General features: G+C 36.5%; 1 protein-coding gene across 3 annotated transcripts in view; it reads right to left on the minus strand.

The window, feature by feature from the left end:
• Nucleotides 1-19,280, minus strand: part of DMTF1 (cyclin D binding myb like transcription factor 1) — a 46,027-nt gene that overhangs the window by 19,818 nt on the left and 6,929 nt on the right. Inside the window, exons 2-7 of one of the 3 annotated variants that reach the window (XM_040472776.1) lie at nt 16,230-16,352; nt 14,749-14,865; nt 12,851-12,973; nt 8,170-8,264; nt 4,009-4,123; nt 3,052-3,128 (exon numbers count right to left, since the gene is read on the minus strand). In XM_040472776.1, coding sequence (XP_040328710.1) covers nt 3,052-3,128; nt 4,009-4,123; nt 8,170-8,264; nt 12,851-12,973; nt 14,749-14,857 — 519 coding nt within the window. In that variant the 5' untranslated portion in view covers nt 14,858-14,865; nt 16,230-16,352. Of the gene's footprint in view, nt 1-3,051; nt 3,129-4,008; nt 4,124-8,169; nt 8,265-10,943; nt 11,051-12,850; nt 12,974-14,748; nt 14,866-16,229; nt 16,353-19,280 lie in introns of those variants that run through there. The other 2 variants (XM_040472777.1, XM_040472778.1) reach the window with 2 other exon arrangements.

Genomic DNA, 19,280 nt, shown 5'->3' on the forward strand with positions numbered 1-19,280 from the left:
AATCCTATCTCACAGCTATGGGAAAAAAAATCAGTATGAAAGGCAAAACTAAAACTTTTATGTCCTTGACGCAGAGGAGGAGTACCTTAAACAACCATGCAAAATATAAAGGTAAAAATGATTATTTTTATATTGAAAATTAAGAATCTTTTTTCATCATATGACCCCTAGGGAGAAGGAAATGCTAGGCCACTGAATTGGGACAAGATATCTACAATACAAATAAACAAAAAAACCATTAGTAACCAGCATACATTAAGAATGTCTAGGGGCACTTGGGTGGCTCAGTCAGTTAAGCACCTGACTCTTGATTTTGGCTCAGGCCATGATCTCAGGGCTTGGGGAGATGGAGCCCCACATCAGGCTATGCGCTGAGAGCACGGAGCCTGCTTAGGATTGTATTTCTTTTCTTTGTCCCTCGCATATGCGTGCTCGCTCGCTCTAAATAAATAAATAAATAGTCTAGAAAATGAAAAAGAACCCTATGGAAAAACTGACAGAAAATACAAATAGGAATTTCAAAAAGGAAACACTAGAAATGGCCACTAAGCATATATAAAAGTATGTAATCAGAGAAATACAAATTAAATCCATAATAAAATACCACTCACACCCATCAGATTTTTACATATTAATAGCAAAAAACCTAAAAAGACCCTAAATGACCACTGACTGCACCTGGGTAGGTATTTATCCTAGCATAATGAAATACAGCTAAAAAAATCAACAGGGAATGGATCACAAAATCACAACAAACAACAGAAATCAGTTAACACTCAGGATAAATCTATTTACATAAATTTCAAAAAGAAGTAAAATTATACTGATATGCATTATATACATTCTTTTGAATATGTAAAATTTCAGAGTAAAAAGTCTCCAAATTTTTTAAAATTAATTTTCTTTTTTAAGTAATCTTTACACCCAACATGCACTTCAAACTCACGACTACAAGAGCAAAAGAGTGACACACTCTACTGACTGAGCCAGCCAGGAACCCCAAGTTTCTAAATTCTAGAATCGAAATTTTTCTTATGCAGTTTCAATTATGCAAATAATTAGGCCTAATATTTATAAGCCTAAATATATGAAAGTCAATGTGTTGCAGGATGACCATACAGTGAGATAGAAAGATTTTCTTTTTCTTCTGTTTTTTTTTCAAACTTGTGACAGTTACTTTCATTTATTTGACATCTAATTAATTGGTTTAAAAATGGCACCACAATGTTCTTAAACAGCAGCACATACTAAAAACCATGGTCAAATATCAAACAAATTATCTTTTCCCAAGATCAGTACATCTTTGTGGACATTTCCTATCCCTGCCAATTCATTCATTATTCTCCTAGTTATCCAAAAATAAAACATTCTGAAGTTATTCCAACCCCTCATTTTCCCTCTTCCCCAACATCCAGTCACCAGGTTTCCTTAGAGATTACCTGCTTATCTGCCCTTTCCCTGAAAATTCTTCTCCCACCACCATAAAGTCCTTACTACTCTCATCTGGTCAACTGAAATGGTCATCTAAAAGCTCTCAAATTTCAGTCACATTCCCACCCTTTAATCCCTGGAAACCATCTACTCCAATCCCCTAGACAAGAAACCACCTTAATTCCCAAAGTTCAATGTTGTTACTGTTCGTCATTGCCTTATTTAAACCTGCAACATTTTTCCAGGTTTTTCCATTTTAACTAAAGTGTATGTGACCAGTGGACAACTTTAATACACTTCTAGATACATTTTCAATGGTCACTGCACTTGTGTTTCTCTTAAAAACAAACAAACAAAAAACCCCAAAAAACTAGTTTGCTTGGAATAATCTTTACCCATTAACAAAGAAATGAAGTGTTTCACTCTTTACAGCTCATAAAGCTTAGCTTGGGAAGAGTACAGCTTAAAATTAAGCTTTACAACGTGGATATTCTAGGCAGCAAATGTATTTATAATAGTGAAAAATAATATAAACCACCTAAGAATCAAACAATGGAATGGTTAAATAAATACTGTACTCCTCCCATTCCCAAACAGTGCTAATGGTCTATATTTCAAACATGCACTAACTCCTTTACAGGAATGGTCAGCAAATCTCTGGAAACATTTCCTTGAGAAGAGCACAGATCTACTCCACCAATTCCTCACTTAACTAAGTTACCAGTTTTTCTCATTTTCCTATAGGAAAGAGTTCTAATTTTTTGGACTGGATTTCAAAGTCAAGCTTCCAGAGGCTAATTAACTCAGTTCAAGTTAAAAGGGCTAATTCAACGTGCTCTGGGTTTCATTTCTGATTCCTTGGTACTCAGCATTTACTCATGCTGTTCCCTCCAGCCCTATTCCAGTCTAAGTTCTATTTCTTAAAAGATTCCGCTCAAATCCTTGATCTTCCAAGTATTTTCCCTAACTGTCCCAAACCCTAAAAATACATTCTTCCTTCTCTGATTTCATGCAGAATTTATCACTCACATGGTACAAAGCCTTGTGTTGGTCTTCACCTGCTTTCAACACTCCCAAATGAACTGCTGGCTTTTCAAACACCAGTACCTTGTGTTATAGTAATTCCTATCTCCAGTGCCTCAAAAATACTGTGTTCGAGAGACATTTACTGAAGAGGATGACTTAGCTAACATATAAGCCTCAACAGGAAAATGAACTAAATTATCCATTTTTTTAAAAAAGGGAGGACTGTCATGTCAGAAATTCACTCAAAGAAGAAGATGTGTATCTTAAGCTTTAGACAATACAAGCTTAAACTCTTAATTATTAGGTTGCTTGAAAAGACAGGGCTTTAGGGTTTTGAGAAGCTGTGAGGATTTTGTCTAAACTTTTGGTATTAACTAAAGCAGTAAAACTATTTTAAACTAAGAATTCAAAATTTGTTTAAAAACATACCATAATCATACACCTTACAATTATTAAGCCAAGACACATATTAGCCAATCATCCATTATAAAAATTACTGAAAAGCTCCTAATAAGTACATACAATATGATGCTTTGATAATTTTTGCAACTGGAAATGAAAGAATTAGTGAAACAAAAATATGCCATAAGATACCTTTAGATAGCGTTCAATATTGTTCATCAAAATATCAATTTCCTCCTTAGACCACATCCCCTGTTTCCATTTATGTCCTTTAAAGGAAAACAAATAATATTATAGAAAATGTTATCCTTCAAGATGGATAAAACACTAAAGATTTGCTTTGTGATTAAATAAATTATCTGTGTGAATAAAAGGCAGCTAATTTCTCCTTCATCTGAAATCTGAAAGATCTCCACGTAGTTGCTTTTGTAACCTCTGGTTTTTAAAACAGAATACATTCAATCTTACTAAATAAAGACAGTAAGAAGTAAAAGGAAAAAAAATTATTACTTCCTATCAGTTATATTTCTTATTCAATAATAAAAGCTTGCTATAAAAAGGCATGAGAATTATAAAAGCCAAATCATGCTCCAAACTTTCTGAAAAATTTATCCAATGCAAAAAATAAATTTTATGGGCAAAAGAATGTGCACAAAAGATTCTAGGACAAGGTAAACATAATCCAATGGATACCAAGTGAATAATACATTCTTTATGAGTATTTACTATGCAGTGGTTGAAAACAATTTACTTACTTTTGCTTCCTTTTCTTATTTCAGAGTGGCATATCCATGACCTGCACTTTGTTGTAGCAGTTCCCTAACAATCCTTATGAACTCTGCAGCACTATAAAACACTTACTTTAAGCTGCTAAGCTGCCTATCAGACCAAAGTTAGATCTCTGAAAAGACTGGTCTTCCCACTCCCATGCAGTAACTATACTGTCTTTTAATGGACATCTGTTTATAATTTACTGCATGTCAGAGAAATGATCAAGTACTGAAAAACAAATGTTGGTTTCATGGTAAACTCAATTTCTGTAACTACTCAATCACAACTATGAAGGCCCAATTCAAAATCCTGATGACTACCAGATCTTTTTACCTCCATTTTTTTCCAGTGGACACTAAAATTCACAATATAGCTTACCTTTGTTAGTCAGAGAATCTTTATCTTCTTTAGTTGTAAACCATGCTTGGCTAACTGCTGAAACTTCCTCATTACCCAAGGGAGATATTTCATCTAGTTGCTCATTCTGTAGAATCTTGAAGATGTAAAAGTAGAAAAAAAAAAAAAAAGTATAGCTCGATTTAATACCCAATCTGATTCATCTTTGTGTGCAATACTAAACATTCTAAAACTCTACTAATACAGAATTCATTTGTTTCAGATATAGTAAAAATATATTCAATTTATAGAAAAACAAATTTTTTTTACTGTTCTCATGGCAGTATGAAAACAAAACTGCCTGCATTAATAAAATATGACCTTCATTTAAACAAGTAACTCTGTACTAGTGGCTTAAATTTTATAGAATAATAGTTAAGATTCCATTATGTGACTGAATTAATATATCTGAAGCCATCTGTATATTCATATATGTAAAATGAGCTCATACATACAATAAAATGGAAATGTTACAGATGAGTGTCACGGTTGTTCATGTCCTTATAGGTTATTTGTTGCCTAAATATTTAGTCATCTGTAATGTACTCTCTTGCTAAATTTAAAGAATTAACAGGCTAAATCAAAAGACATTGCAAAATCACAGTCTGCTTATAGTTCACTGACAACTTTGTTTTAGCCAATCTCAAGAGTAGGTTCCTAACCTTATTAATATACCTTCTTCTCAAAGAACTATATGGTATTATTTATTATTATTATGGTAAAAATAATCTTCATTGAATACCATGAAGTTAAAAACTAACAACTTTATTGAGAACTTTATAACTCCAATTTTTTAGTATATGTGCTGCTGAAACAAGTATGAGATATAATTTACACACCATAAAATTCACCCTTTATAATATAAAATTCAGTTGCTTTCAGTGTATTTATCCAACTGTCACACCAGGTACATTTTCAACTACAGATATACCTAACCTAGCAAATTCTGCAGGAACAAAGCTGCTTAAGAGAGTTGGTCTTGGGCTAAAGACAGATACAGTGTGAGTCAGAAAGATCTGGAAACAGTGCTACCATTTCAGGCATGAGCCCACCTACCATAGGCAGATAAGAATAGGAGGAAAGTCACATGCCTAGTGACCACTCAATTCCATTCGGTCTCAGACTAGATTAACTAAACTATGTCACTGGCTGGAGGTAAATCCTAAGAGATTGGACTATTTCTTGAATAGACAGAAATTGAATTTCTAATTTCAAGAGGAACTGAAATCATCCTACTTGGAAAGAGAGAAGCTGTCAGTGAACAAACCAAGCACAATGAATAGAAAAGCCACGTTTCCTTTGTCACCTACTTTATTTTTCTATTTGGGGGTAATGAATATATTGTATTTATTAAAGTGTTTTCTTAAATCCATGGGCAAAAAGCTAGAGTCACTGGAACAAGTATGAAAAGTTTTGTAACCCTGCATTTATGTGTCATACACTTTAGATTTTTTCTTTTAAAGATCAAGAGGCTACCTTTATAAAGCTGAGAATGGAGACAGACTAGACAGATAATGTCTCTTGTATACTGAAGAACCCAATTATCTAAGATTTGACACAGAGGTTACTGTGATAGAGACTGCTGTGAAAAGACCTTGATACAAACAATATCTACTGTTAAGAAATGTAATGTAGAAAATATTCTTCTGAAATGATGTTCTCTTATATATTAACCAGTTGCTTAAAAGAATAAAATCATCATTTCCCAGAGTGAGTCTAAATACACAGACCACTCTATGAACTTAAGAATACACTTGTCATGCTAATTAACTGCTCTCTTTGGACAAATACCTAATGCCTTTTGGCTTAAATTACCCTGATGAAGAATTACAATTATTACTTAAGTCATATAATGGTAAACATGTAAAAAGCCATCAAATGAAGCCAACAATTATTGTATTTTAGAACTAATAATTAACACTGTCCATGACAAATGAGTTAAATGAGGATAGTAGGAGACATAGTTACCTTAAATGTTATCTATCTACACGTAGTATGTAGATATTAAGTTTTACATTATTTTATCTCCATTTTCACTACTTTATGTAGAAGCTTTTTAAATTACTCAGATATGTTTAGTATACTTTTTTATTTATACTTGTGATTTTTTAGAGACAGAGCTTGAGCAGGGGAGAAGGGCAGAGGGAGGGAGGGAGGGTGGATGAGGGAAAGGGGGAGGGAGGGAGGAAGAGAGAGAGGAAGGGAGGGAGACGGGGAGACAGGGGGGGGGACACGGGGGGATGGGGAGAGGAGGTGAGGGAGAGAGGGGGTGAGGGAGAGAGAGGGAGAGAGGGAGAGAGAGAGAGGGAGAGAGGGAGGGAGGGAGGGAGAGAGAGAGAGAGAGAGAGAGAGAGAGAGAGAGAGAGAGAGAGAATGAATCATAAGCAGGCTCCATGCTCAGTGTAGAGCCCCACTGGACCCTGATTCCATGATCTTGAAATCATGACCTGAGCCGATATCAAGAGTCGGACGCTAAACCGACTGAGCCACCCACTATAGTGTTTTTTGTTTTTGTTTTTTAAATGCAGCCTTTTTGACTTGGCTGTAGGGTTTCATGCCTATAACATACATTGACTTAGGAATGTAAATCTAAGCATTTTACCCACTAAATGCCTCTTGCAACCACAAAGCACTGTATATATTGGGAAATTTTTTGGTTTCTAATCATTTTTCAAGATAGTTCCATTGCTGAAATGGGACAGTATAGTAACTACCATAATATGTGAAATAGCTACACCTGCTTTGACACAGAGGACAGAGCAAAAAGCAGACTATTTCTGAAATTTTAACTATGCTTTCACTCACAACCTAACGGTATTCTTATGAAACAAATATTAGAAACTATTACAAGTTTTTCATTGACTAAAATGGTTAATAATAAACCAAGAGGCTACTATGAAATTATAACTCACTAACTCTTAAGAAATAACCCAAACAAAACAACCCTATAATCTGTCTAATACTGCCACTGCTCAATCTTTTAACAACTAGGTTGTGAACCAAATCACCTATGAATACACACCTATTTGTACGGTGCCGAAAACGGAATCTAAGTGGGACTATATAGTCTTTGAATTGGAAACGAATTTGACAAGCCCCATTTTGAAGAACGTGCTCTATTGCTTCAGAGAGCATGGAAAAAATTCCTGTCCAAACCACCCACTGAAATATAAAAGCAGATAATGAGAATCTCTAGCTGGGCTCAAAGCTGTTTGAAGTACATGAAAGACTCACTCCTCTAGAAATTCAGTCATTCTGGAACCACTGTGAAGTTCCCTATTGAAAAAGGCTCACAGTGCACCCACTTGAGATATCCTTAGTCCTTGATGTTATACTATCAACTTGTAATTCTTCTACCTAACTGAAGAAGGCTCATTGTCATGCTTCACATAAGATAATGATGTAACGTCTCTACTGTCTACTTTAAAAATATTTTATTAATTAAAGAAATGAAACAAAAGGACAAGATACTAAAAAGAAAGGCCCAATCAGCCAGAGATATAAACTTACAAGTAAAAGAGATTTAAGCTCCAGGCTATCTAAAAGAGCAAAGGATTCTATTACTTTTGGCAGAAATAACTCATATGAAACACAGAAGTTCACATAAAAAGAAAGCAGTAACCCCTAATTGTTATCCAACTTCTTAACTCAGGGTAAAATGTTATCTAGTCCTGTAAACACCAAAAGGTTCTACCTGAGCTACAACTGTCATAATTAAAATCCGTGTTAAATAACTAGCTTCCATTCATATTAGAACAGAGAACACATGTAGCCTTTCTAAATCAGTCACTAGAGAGAAGTGCTGGGTAACACTTAAAAAGCTTTATATCAATATCTTATATAACCGGTAAGATAAAATTTAAAGTTATTTAACAGCTCAAATGAGTTCATTCCATGTAGCTAAAGAATACACGTGCACCATCTGTTTCAACAGATGTGGACCACTATAGGGAATGAATTTTAAAATTCTATCTTTGCCTACTATTGTGAGATTCATACAAGTGGGGACTGGAAACCTGAATGAAATAATAAATCTTACCTCAATTCTGTCCTTTGTCAGACAAATTATGTTCTCATCATTTTATCACCTAAGGTATGTGTTAAGGATAATCCTCTTGCAGTCAGTAAAAAGACTCACTATACCTGGATCTGTGTCACAGTTCCCTCAGTAATCTCATCATCTGCCACCTCTGCGGTTGCAGTCATGGTCACCTCAAAGCTCTGATCATTTTCTGAAACTTCAAGAAGAAAGAACAATTCAATTCCAATATAATAGCAAGTTCTAATTATTAAAAAAATAAAATCCATGGGAAAAAATACATGACCGTCTAATTTCCTAGCACATTCCTTGCCAATTAAGTCTATGTCTATAAAGATACAGATATATATATGTTTAAGAAAAAGTCATTATGCACCTAATACACACTAAGTAATGCTTTGGGTGGTGGGAAGACAGCAGTGAGCAAATAAAACAGAATTGTGCCTTCATGGTGCTTATATTCTAGTAAGGAAGACACGAAATGAACATATTATGTTGGGTGTTGATAAATGAGAAAAAAGTAAAGCAGGAAAGGGAATGTACTGGGGGGAGAAGATTGAAATTTTAGTTAACAGGAGAAGAGAAGTAACCCAGACTTGGAACAAAACGGGAACCCAGACTTGGAACAAAATGGGAAAGGGAGCTAGTCACACAGGTATCCTAAGAAAGAGCACTTCATGCAGAAGGAAAGCCATGGGCAGAGACTCTGAGATGGGGGCACATCTGGACTGTTCAAAGGGATGGCAAGTAGGATAGTGTAACCAGAGGACTGGTTCTGTGAGGACTTGTAGGCTAATGTAAAGACTTTGGCTTTAATTCTCAGATGGGAAACCACTGGAAGATACAGAGTGATATAATCTAATTTTTATTTTAACAGGATTGCTTTGGCTACTAACAAGAAAACAGCCTGAAGGGTGGCAAGGGCACTGTGAAATCAGTTAAGAAGCTAACTCAATAATCCAGGTTAGAGAAGTCAGGGACTTGGCCCAGGGCCAAAGGCAAGTGAGGATGATGAGCAGTTCAAACTGTGGATATATTTTGATATGAGAACCAACAGGATTTGTGGATAAACTAAATATGAAAGAAATTGACAACAAAAGGATGTTATTAAAGTTTTAAAAATCAGAGCTACTAGAAAAATGTACCTGCCATTAATGAAATGGGAAGATTTGTAGAAGCAGCAAATTTAAGAAGTTTCATGGGTTGGTTTTAAACACACTACTTTGAGATACCTACTAAACATCTAGAGTTAAGATTAAGGTTGGACTGGAATAAATCTGAACATGATCACAAGAGACAGGATTTAAAACCACCAATTCTAGGGAATGAGAAAACAAAACAGAAGCAGCAGCCTAAGAATGGAGTCCTGGAGCACTCCAATTAGAGACTAGGGACATATGGACAGGTCAGCCTAAGAGACTCAGAAGGCACAGACAGAAAGGTAGAAGAAAACTAGAAGAATGGTTCCCTGAAAGCCAAAAGACATTATTTCAGAGAAGACTGATAAATATTCTCAGAGTAATAAATACTGTCAAAAACTGTGGATAGATCAAGTGAAGACAAAGACTAAAACAAAAAATTCATCACTGGACTTAGCAACAAGATAGTCTCTGGAGACCTGGGAAGAACAATTTTGGTGAAGTGACAGAGATGAAAGGCAGACTGGAGTGGGTTCAAGGAAGCATGGGAGAAGAAATGGAGGGAAGTATATGGATTCTTTCAAAGTATTCTGCTCTAAAGGAAAGAGGAGAAGTTGGAGGACCCCAAAGTGGGCTAACAGGACTTCTTATTTTAAAGAAGAAATTATAGTAGGTTTCTAACACTGATGGGAACGATCCAGTAGAGAAAGAAAAGCTAATGATTCACGTGAGAAAGGAAGAAATCCTCCAACAATGTCCTTGAGTAGGTAGAAGGGATGGGATCTAGTAAAGTGAAGGGCTGGCCTTAGTGAGAAGAAAAGATAGGAACATACGGACACAGATTCATTTGTAGTGGTGGAAACTGGCAGAAATTATCTTCTGACTACTTCAATTTTCTCAGTAGGGTAGAAGCAAGGCTATCAGTTGAGAGTAACAAAGGTAGAGAAAATACTGGAGGTTTCAGGAATGTATGAAAGTCATCTCTGAGTGGGAGAAAAAACCAAGTGTGGCGTGACTGGCAGGCAACATTATGAGCCCACCTCAAGTTAATGATCATGAATTTAAAATAAGATCATTCAGCTTGCTTGTGCTGTTTTTCAATTAGCTGTGCCAGTATAGACATATTTAACCAGGCATATTTAACCAGGATTGTGGTTTCACTAAAAACAATGAAGTGAGAGAAGGAAAAAAGGATTTGAGGGTAAATGCAACAGTGATTATAATGATTAATTATGAGCCAAACCTGGTAGGGAGGAAATAAAAGATGGGAGTGGAAAAGGAACCATGAAAAAGTGGTTAAGATCAGTGGGTCCCTGAGGGGCAAAGGATTCCAAGTGTTACAGAGGATTAAAGAAAGTAACCTGGAAAGAAAGGAAGTATTGGTACAAAAACAAAGTCTGAAGTAGATCACAAACGGACTCCACTTAACAGGTAATACCAAAGGAGGTAATGGGACTAATTAATGAGGTAGTATGGAGAACAAAAGGCAGAAGAGGATAAAGTATTGCAACAATAATCTAAATGAATAACCACCAAGAGTTGTAACTATGAGTAGGGAATGGAGAAAATGTGGTGACAGACAGTAACAATAAGAAGTTGTAAGTGATTTAGAATGATTAACATGAGAGTTAAGATTTTTTAAGGAACAAATTTTTTTTTATCAGTTTTATAAAGCATGTAAAGAAAACGTGAACATTAAAATGAAATTTGAAGTTAAATCTTTAAAAACTAGTATTTACCTCCATCAAGTCCAGCAAACAACGACTTGCCCATTCAGTCAGTCCCAGATGATGGTGATGATACAGGACTTCATTTTTTTACGTGACTTTTTAATGGAGAAGTTTTCCTACGTTGATTTTATCAACATGCTTTTTACAAATCTAGGGAACAATACTTCAAGCCCACTTTTCACAAATTTAGTACTACTGTAAATATTAGGCTCTAGAACATTCTCCATATGTGATGATGCTCTGACCCCACAGCAAGTAGCTCAGGTCAGTACGTCCATATTATCATACCCAGTTAAGTGAAAGAGGGTGTGAAGGGTTCAGTGTGACACCGTACATAGAATATAATAGCAAATGGACTTTGAACCTACAGTCATGATCAAGGTACTCAACTTTACCCAAATGAATTAACCAGTCTTAATTTATGTCAACATAATCCCTCAAAAATTCTGGCTTAATAAAATATTTTCATCTTATTTTATGTCTTGGGGACATAATGTACAGCATGGGGACTATAGTTAAGAATACTCTATGGTATTCTTGGAAAATGTTAAGAGAACTTATCTTGAAACGTTTCATCACAAGAAAAAAAGTGTTAACTATGTGTGGTGGCAGATGTTAACCAGACTTATTATGTTCATTCCACAACATACACAGATACCAAATTATCATGTTGTGCACCTGAGACTAATATGTTACATGTTAATTATATCTGAATTCAAAATATTCTAGCTTGGAAAATGTCCATATAGGATTGTATCTGTATAGACATGCCAATCATGGCTGAATCACAACCTAATGATGGTCAAATTAGAGGAGTTTTAAAAAAATTGTATGAATCATCACTAGGAGTAAAGATCATTTAATTGGAAATACATATGTCTGTCTACGTCACTGGAAGCAATATTAGCAATCTTAACATTAATACTGTCTTTCCATAAAGTCTCACAGTAAACTGAAAATGGTTTCTGTTCAATTGGATAAACAATAAATTCTAGGGGCGCCTGGGTGGCGCAGTTGGTTAAGCGTCCGACTTCAGCCAGGTCACGATCTCGCGGTCCGTGAGTTCGAGCCCCGCGTCGGGCTCTGGGCTGATGGCTCAGAGCCTGGAGCCTGTTTCCGATTCTGTGTCTCCCTCTCTCTCTCTGCCCCTCCCCTGTTCATGCTCTGTCTCTCTCTGTCCCAAAAATAAATAAACGTTGAAAAAAAAAATTTAAATAAAAAAACAATAAACTCTAAATAAAGAGTACACATCTATGTGTGAAGACAAAGTCTGCCATGATGAAAACCTAATCTTAGTTTTTTCCAACTGGATGAAGATGTGATTGCGCTTGATGCTGAGTGCAAAATCAAAGTTCTCAAAGACCAGAATGCTTGGGTATGACTTTAGGCAAGTTATTGTATCTCTCCGTGCCTTAGTTTTCCTAAAAAATTTATGAAACAGGGATCATAATACCTACTCTAGAGCATGCTTTCTCAATGAGGGCAAAATATGCTTGCATCTAGGAGGGGTGTGTGTGGGAAAAAAGTATCCTCTTTGTTATTAAAACACTACATACATACAGTACATTAAAACACACACACACACACACACACACACACACACACACACCAGTGTATCTGTGGTATTACAATTTCACTGGGGAGAGCATGATCAGGAGAAAATGTCTAAAAAAGCTTGGGGTGGGGAGGGTGATAACTGTCAATGAAAAAGGCTGAAAAAATTCAAATAGGCAACATATGCAAAAGCATTTAGAGCCATGCCCACTCATTAAGTATTAGTAAAAAGAGGGAGGTTTTTTGACTAAATGAAGAGAAAAATAATGGGTCTAAGTCTACCTTGAAATGCCAACTTGATTTCGCACAAGCTAAAATCAGATTTCAAAAGGGAACTGTGTTCTTCATACATGGTGACTTACGTGGAAGTGCAACAACTGATATGCAAGGAGTAGAATCATCAATACTCTGATCATCCTCAGAAGACAGACAAAGCCTTTTATGTGGAGGTTCAGTACTATCTTCTGAGTCTATTTCATCAGCTTCTAATGAAACAAAATAAAACAAAAATCTCAAAAATCTTCAAACCAATGAAGAAAAACCCACATCTTCAACAAGTGTGAAACAATCTTATCTATTTGCTCAGTTAACCCAGTTGTGCAAGTAGGACCCCCAACGACACTGCCGTCTCTATCCCCAGTGCAGGGCCTCAGCTCCTATTCTTATGACAAGAACTATGAAGAGAGGTGCTACTTTTTAAACATCACACTTTTGTACTACTAACTATCTGTCTTTCCAAATATTTCACATGCAAAGACAGGGCTGGTTATTCAATTCACTCAGTTATTTACTGAATGCCTACTATGTGCTAAGTGCTGCGAACAGAACAATGACAGACACCCTTGACTGTCGAGGCACTCACAGGGTAATAGAGGAGATGACTAAACCGACAATTTCAAAATTGTGTTCTAAGAGCTATGCAAGGGGAATGAAGAAGGTTTCATGGGCAGAGGGGAGAGGCACTTAATTTAGACTACAGGTGAAGGTTTCCCAGAGGAAGTGTGTTGAACTGGAAAGAACTTGAATGAACAGAAACCAGGGGAAAATGAGTATTACTGGCACTAGGAATAATTATTTGTGGTGACAGTACAGTATGAAAAGCTTAAGGTGTGTTAGGAAAATGATGACAGCTATGAATTACTAGGACATAAGTATATGAAATGTGGCAGGAAGGGAGGCTAGCAGAAAAAGTGACATGGTAGGAGGCCATCACTGTGTTCTAAAAACCATGTGAAACTTAAAAAAAAAAAAAAACAACCTTCCTCCAATACTGAGCATCATGACCAAGGTCAATGGCAATATGAAAGATGAATTAGCAGGGAGACTTGTTAAAAGGCTACTGGGGCCTCCCAGGTGAGAAATGAGACTCTAAACTAAGAAAGGGGAACTTGAGACCAAGGAAGCAATGGACTCAAGAAACAAAATACTATCAACAAGTCTTCATGATAGAATGAATGTAGGAGATGAAAGAAGGGTTTATTCCTACCACATTTATGATCTGGGATACTAAGTAATGAAATTGAGAAAGAAAGAGAGAACCAGGTCTCGGAATTTTGTGAAAGATTTCAGTTTGGAACATGTGATATTTAAGGTGTCTATGAGAAACACAAAGAATTCAGAATAAAGGCAGAAATTTGAACCATTTTAATAGGTAGGTGGTACTTAAAATCACAAGTTTGAATAAAATTACCAGAAATTAAGTATTGAATGAGAAGAGAAGATAAAACCTAGGTTGAACAAAGATAAACTTAAAGCAAAATGAATATAAATACGGAATAGGTAGAGAAGTGACAACAAAATCACAAGCCTCAGCCTCTTGAATCTTAACTGATTACAGATAATGATATTAAATCTTATTCAAATAGTCACGTAAAATCCTCTTCTACAGATTCTAGAAAAAATTGACAGGATTGCTTTTACATTTTTCAACGTGCTATATACATTGCCGGCACCAAATGATATCAAAGAGAAAGTGTTAATTACAGTTAATTCATCATCTTTGGAGGCCCAATGCATTCTACTTACTTATAAAGTAGCTACGAAAGTCAAAAAAGTTCAAATTTATGGCAAATTTAAAAAATATAAAGGTATATTTTAAAAACATAAAAATATAAATTAAGATTAATTCATAAGCCAAAAAGAGAACTCCCATTTCTATTATCCTAGCCCAAACTGTCAATCAGGGTAATAACGATCAAAGGGAATGTGAAATCCAGAAATCCAGAAAGATCCATAATTACATGTCAGCAAGTTTTCCTACCATTCTGAGGGCAATGAAGAATGAGGTTCCCGTCTGTGTCCTGAGTCAATGTCACAGAGTTCACAGTTTCTACTGTTACTGTGTCAGAATCCTCTTCAACTGTGCTCATACTCAAATCTACATAATAGGTTTCAGATTTAAAAAATTACTCCCAAATATGAACACAGAGTAGCCCCCAACTTCCCCCACCTCCCCATAAAAAACCCCTCACAATTTATACGTGCTATATAGTGCTCTTTATGTGAAATTCCAATGGCAGCTCAGACTTGAAATTTTTCAAAAGGTTATATCCATGATTCAGAATAAAATGTAATAATCTGCAAGAATCTGCTTCTCTAAATAAAAACCTACAGCATTTTTTTAATGTTTATTTATTTTGAGGTGGGGGGAAGATAGAGAATCCCAAGCAGGCTCCAGGCTGTCAGCGCAGAGCCCCACGTGGGGCTGGCTCTCACAAACCGTGAGATCATGACCTGAGCCAAAATCAAGAGTCAGACACTAACTGACTGAGCCCCCATAGCATTTAGTTTTTAAAAAGACTTGTTTTTACCACATCCAATGAAAAAGACTCTGTTCCAAGTTGTTTCATCAATAAAATATGAGGTCTTATCAGTAAAACTCTCACCACTTTTTATTTACTGGCAACTTTGATACATTCAAATAGGTGTTTAACTTCTGATTTTTTCAGAAGATGGATTAAACCTTTTATCTTAGAAAGCATCGATAAATCTAAGAATTACTTCTCCAAAACACTTTTTACAAGTATTTAAGCTCTATTATTAGCTGAAACTAAGAGCACTAAAAAATTATTCTCATCATTCCCCCCCCCTCATAATATCAAAACAAGTACGTACATTCATCATTGACCAAATTGCTTTTTAAATGGATATAGTGCAAGGCCTTCTTTTGAAATAGAGAACTGATTTTGTTTAGAGGGCCTTCACCTGCTATTTTACACATATATCATTTTCCTCTTGTTCAGACAGACTGAATGATCAGAGTCTCACAGTATAATACCTCATGGCTAACAGAAGGAAATGTATTGAATTAAAATCAAGGGCCTGGCTGAAGTATTCCAGTTAACTTTATAATGTTCAATGAAGTTTTTCCCTTAATACTCAATTTTGTTCTTGTCCACATACTTTTTACCAACTAAACAAGAAGCCATAAGGCTTAATGTGTACTACTCACTCAGTATTTATTTGGTTCCTATACACAACATATTAGTCTGCTCATATATTTACCATTTATTTAAGTGCATTTTTGCTTGCCAGAAGAACTTAAGATCTATTGATATTTACAGGGTGAAGACCCAGTGATTCGTTCAGGTTTTACTATACAAACCACTGCCTTAAAAGGACATCATTTTGCAATGATAAAAGACGACAGGTCCCAAATTCAAGATAAATAGAAATCACAATCTAGTTATACCAAAACTTGCAAAACACAAGGTGGCATCCTTGGAATAAAGGCAGGCTTACCTAGAAAATAGATGGATCAGGTATAGCCCTTCCCACAGAATCAAGTCGCCTTCCCTTAGACACCAGCATCACTTTCATGTTATCCAGATTGCTTCTCGCCCATATTCCTACCTCTGCAACACTCTGAAAAAGTAACAGCATTACACAATAAGGCTTAATAAGAACAAACAACTGTGTGCTAGCCGTATGCCCAGGACACTCTAGCCTCAATCCTCTGTGATGTCTTAACTAGAAAAAGAATGACAAAAACCAGAATTCTTTTTTTTTTTAATTTTTTTAAACGTTTATTTATTATTGAGATACAGAGAGAGAGACAGAGCATGAGCATGGGAGGGGCAGAGAGAGGGGAGACACAGAATCTGAAGCACGCTCCAGGCTCTGAGCTGTCTGCACAGAGCCCGATGCAGGGCTCGAACTCACAAACCGTGAGATCATGACCTGAGCCCACGTCGGGTGCTTAACCAACTGAGCCACCCAGGCGCCCCCAGAATTCTTTTCTAAACAGACCTTTTAGAACGCAGCCTCTAAAAGTATTCCCCAGTGAAAGGCAGAAATGATGAGATCTGTACCTATTAAGTTCATTTAGAGGCAGTTTCTCAACCTCAACAGGCAAACAGTCTCAGAAAAAATAGGCTAAACTATGGTACTAGTTCAATGAACTGTAGACCAAGGTATGTGCAACATGACCCAAGATGTAGAGTGCCACAAATGTTACCAGTAACTGTATTTTTTCTTTGTAACAATTTACTAACACTTCTTTATACATAATACCGTAGTTCATCCTAAAGCATTACAAACAGTATCCTTCCTATCTGTGATCAAACCTGCCTACAGATCTGTGGAAAAAAGAAACCCTCAACAGTTGAGCCAGAAAGGTAAATTACAAGCAAGCTCTTGAATGCAATGTGAAACTTAAAAATCTGAAATGATTTTTAAAGGTTTGTTTCAATAAACTCCTCATTATCATCCCAAAGCTTCAACCAAAGAATCAAAAAGTACAGCAGGATTCGAGATACAAGGGAATGATTCAGCAAAAATTAATGATTAACATTTCATTTTAGCAATGTTCTAATTAGAACTCATCTCCAAGATGGTTATATTTGGAGAATTGCTACTCATAAATAAGTCTGCAGTGAAAAGGTAGAGATCCTACTAGGGTCAACTCCAGTCAACTATTAAATTTCATGTTTTTCTTATTTCTGAATCCATTAAATTTTCTTTAAAAGGTGGTGATACTGAAGATAGAGAAATTCAATTCTAAAAAAAAATCCATAAACTTACCAAAAGCAGAGTTCACTCTCTTTGTATATGTTTGTAAACGTGTATACGCTACAGTGTACAAGCAACTTATATTTTGCTTTTTAAGAATTAATTCACATTAGGGGCGCCTGGGTGGCGCAGTCGGTTAAGCGTCCGACTTCAGCCAGGTCACGATCTCGCGGTCCGTGAGTTTGAGCCCCGCGTCGGGCTCTGGCCTGATGGCTCAGAGCCTGGACCCTGTTTCTGATTCTGTGTCTCCCTCTCTCTCTGCCCCTCCCCCGTTCATGCTCTGTCTCTCTCTGTCCCAAAAAAATAAATAAACGTTAAAAAAAAAATTAAAAAAAAAAAAGAATTAATTCACATTAAAAAGTATGATGAAACCTAACTGAAGCTAGGTACCTAACTGAAGTTTTCTGTATCACTTAGAATTTACACCATATTAAAAAAATGACATTATTTAACAATGACCCTATCGATGGACATTTGTTTTTCCTAATTTTTCATTTCCTTAAAACATACTGGAACATTTATATACTCTATTTCCTTGAACATTAATGGAAATTATTACATGAAAGAAAATAACAAAATTTAGAACTTTCTAAATTTTTAAAATTTTACTTATGTATTTTGGGAGAGAGACAGAGCATGAGCAAGGGGAGGGGCAGACAGAGAGGGAGAGAGAATCTGTACTGACAGAGTGGAACCCAATGTGGGGCTTGAACTGTGAGTTCACGACCTAAGCCAAAATCAAGTCGGATGCTTAACTGAGTGAACCGTGCAGGTGCCCCCAAATTTAGAACTCTTGTCACACTGAGACAGGGAAACTGTAAAGGACCTATGAAAAAGAGCTGGTTTCTATTCATTTTCCTGCTTCTATTTTTGCCAATACCTGCACTCCCACCTTACACATGCCTTGATATATGTCCCCCTTGTAAGGGTCAAGGAGTTAATTATTTCTTTGACGTCTTCCACTACAACTGATAACAACTTTGAAGTGGCCAGGTGAGGTCCTCATGAAAGTTCTCCAAGACCACTGACTCCAAACACCTTGACAAAAGACCCTGGCTCCAGAGGATAAGTGACTTATGGAGGACACCTGAGCACTCGTCCTTGATCAGTTACTAGAAGCCTGAGAGGACATGTACACCAGGCCACTATCCTTTTTTTTCCTTTTTTTTTTTTTTAATTTTTTTTTCAACGTTTATTTATTTTTGGGACAGAGAGAGACAGAGCATGATTGGGGGAGGGGCATAGAGAGAGGGAGACACAGAATCGGAAACAGGCTCCAGGCTCCGAGCCATCAGCCCAGAGCCTGACGCGGGGCTCGAACTCACGGACCGCGAGATCGTGACCTGGCTGAAGTCGGACGCTGAACCGACTGCGCCACCCAGGCGCCCCAGGCCACTATCCTTAATAAAAACTCCAGACTCCCCCAAGCAAAGATGAGACTCGTGCTCCTTTTCCTTTCTGAGTCTCCCAGATGCTCTGTATCTGCTGTCTCCAATATCTTCATTAAACTCTGTCCTCACTTCTTGCTGGCTTGAGCCTGATCTCCATCCTGCGTGAAGCTTACAACCCTTTTGGGTGGTCCTGTGGGACCCCTTCTGAGTCCTCTGACCTGGCCTGCCTGATCAGTTTTCCAGAAATGTTGTTCAAATTTATATCCAAACCAAGGAAGTATAATCTCTATTCCTGGCAACCGTTCTTTTGTTAAAAAGAAAGCACAAAGCAAGAAACAGCACAAGACTTCATTTGATAGGTGCAAAATAGTCACAGGTTTAGCATTTTAAT

Source organism: Herpailurus yagouaroundi, unplaced genomic scaffold (genome assembly GCF_014898765.1).
Source record: "Herpailurus yagouaroundi ecotype Mexico unplaced genomic scaffold, PumYag 100, whole genome shotgun sequence".
Lineage (NCBI taxonomy): Eukaryota > Metazoa > Chordata > Mammalia > Carnivora > Felidae > Herpailurus > Herpailurus yagouaroundi.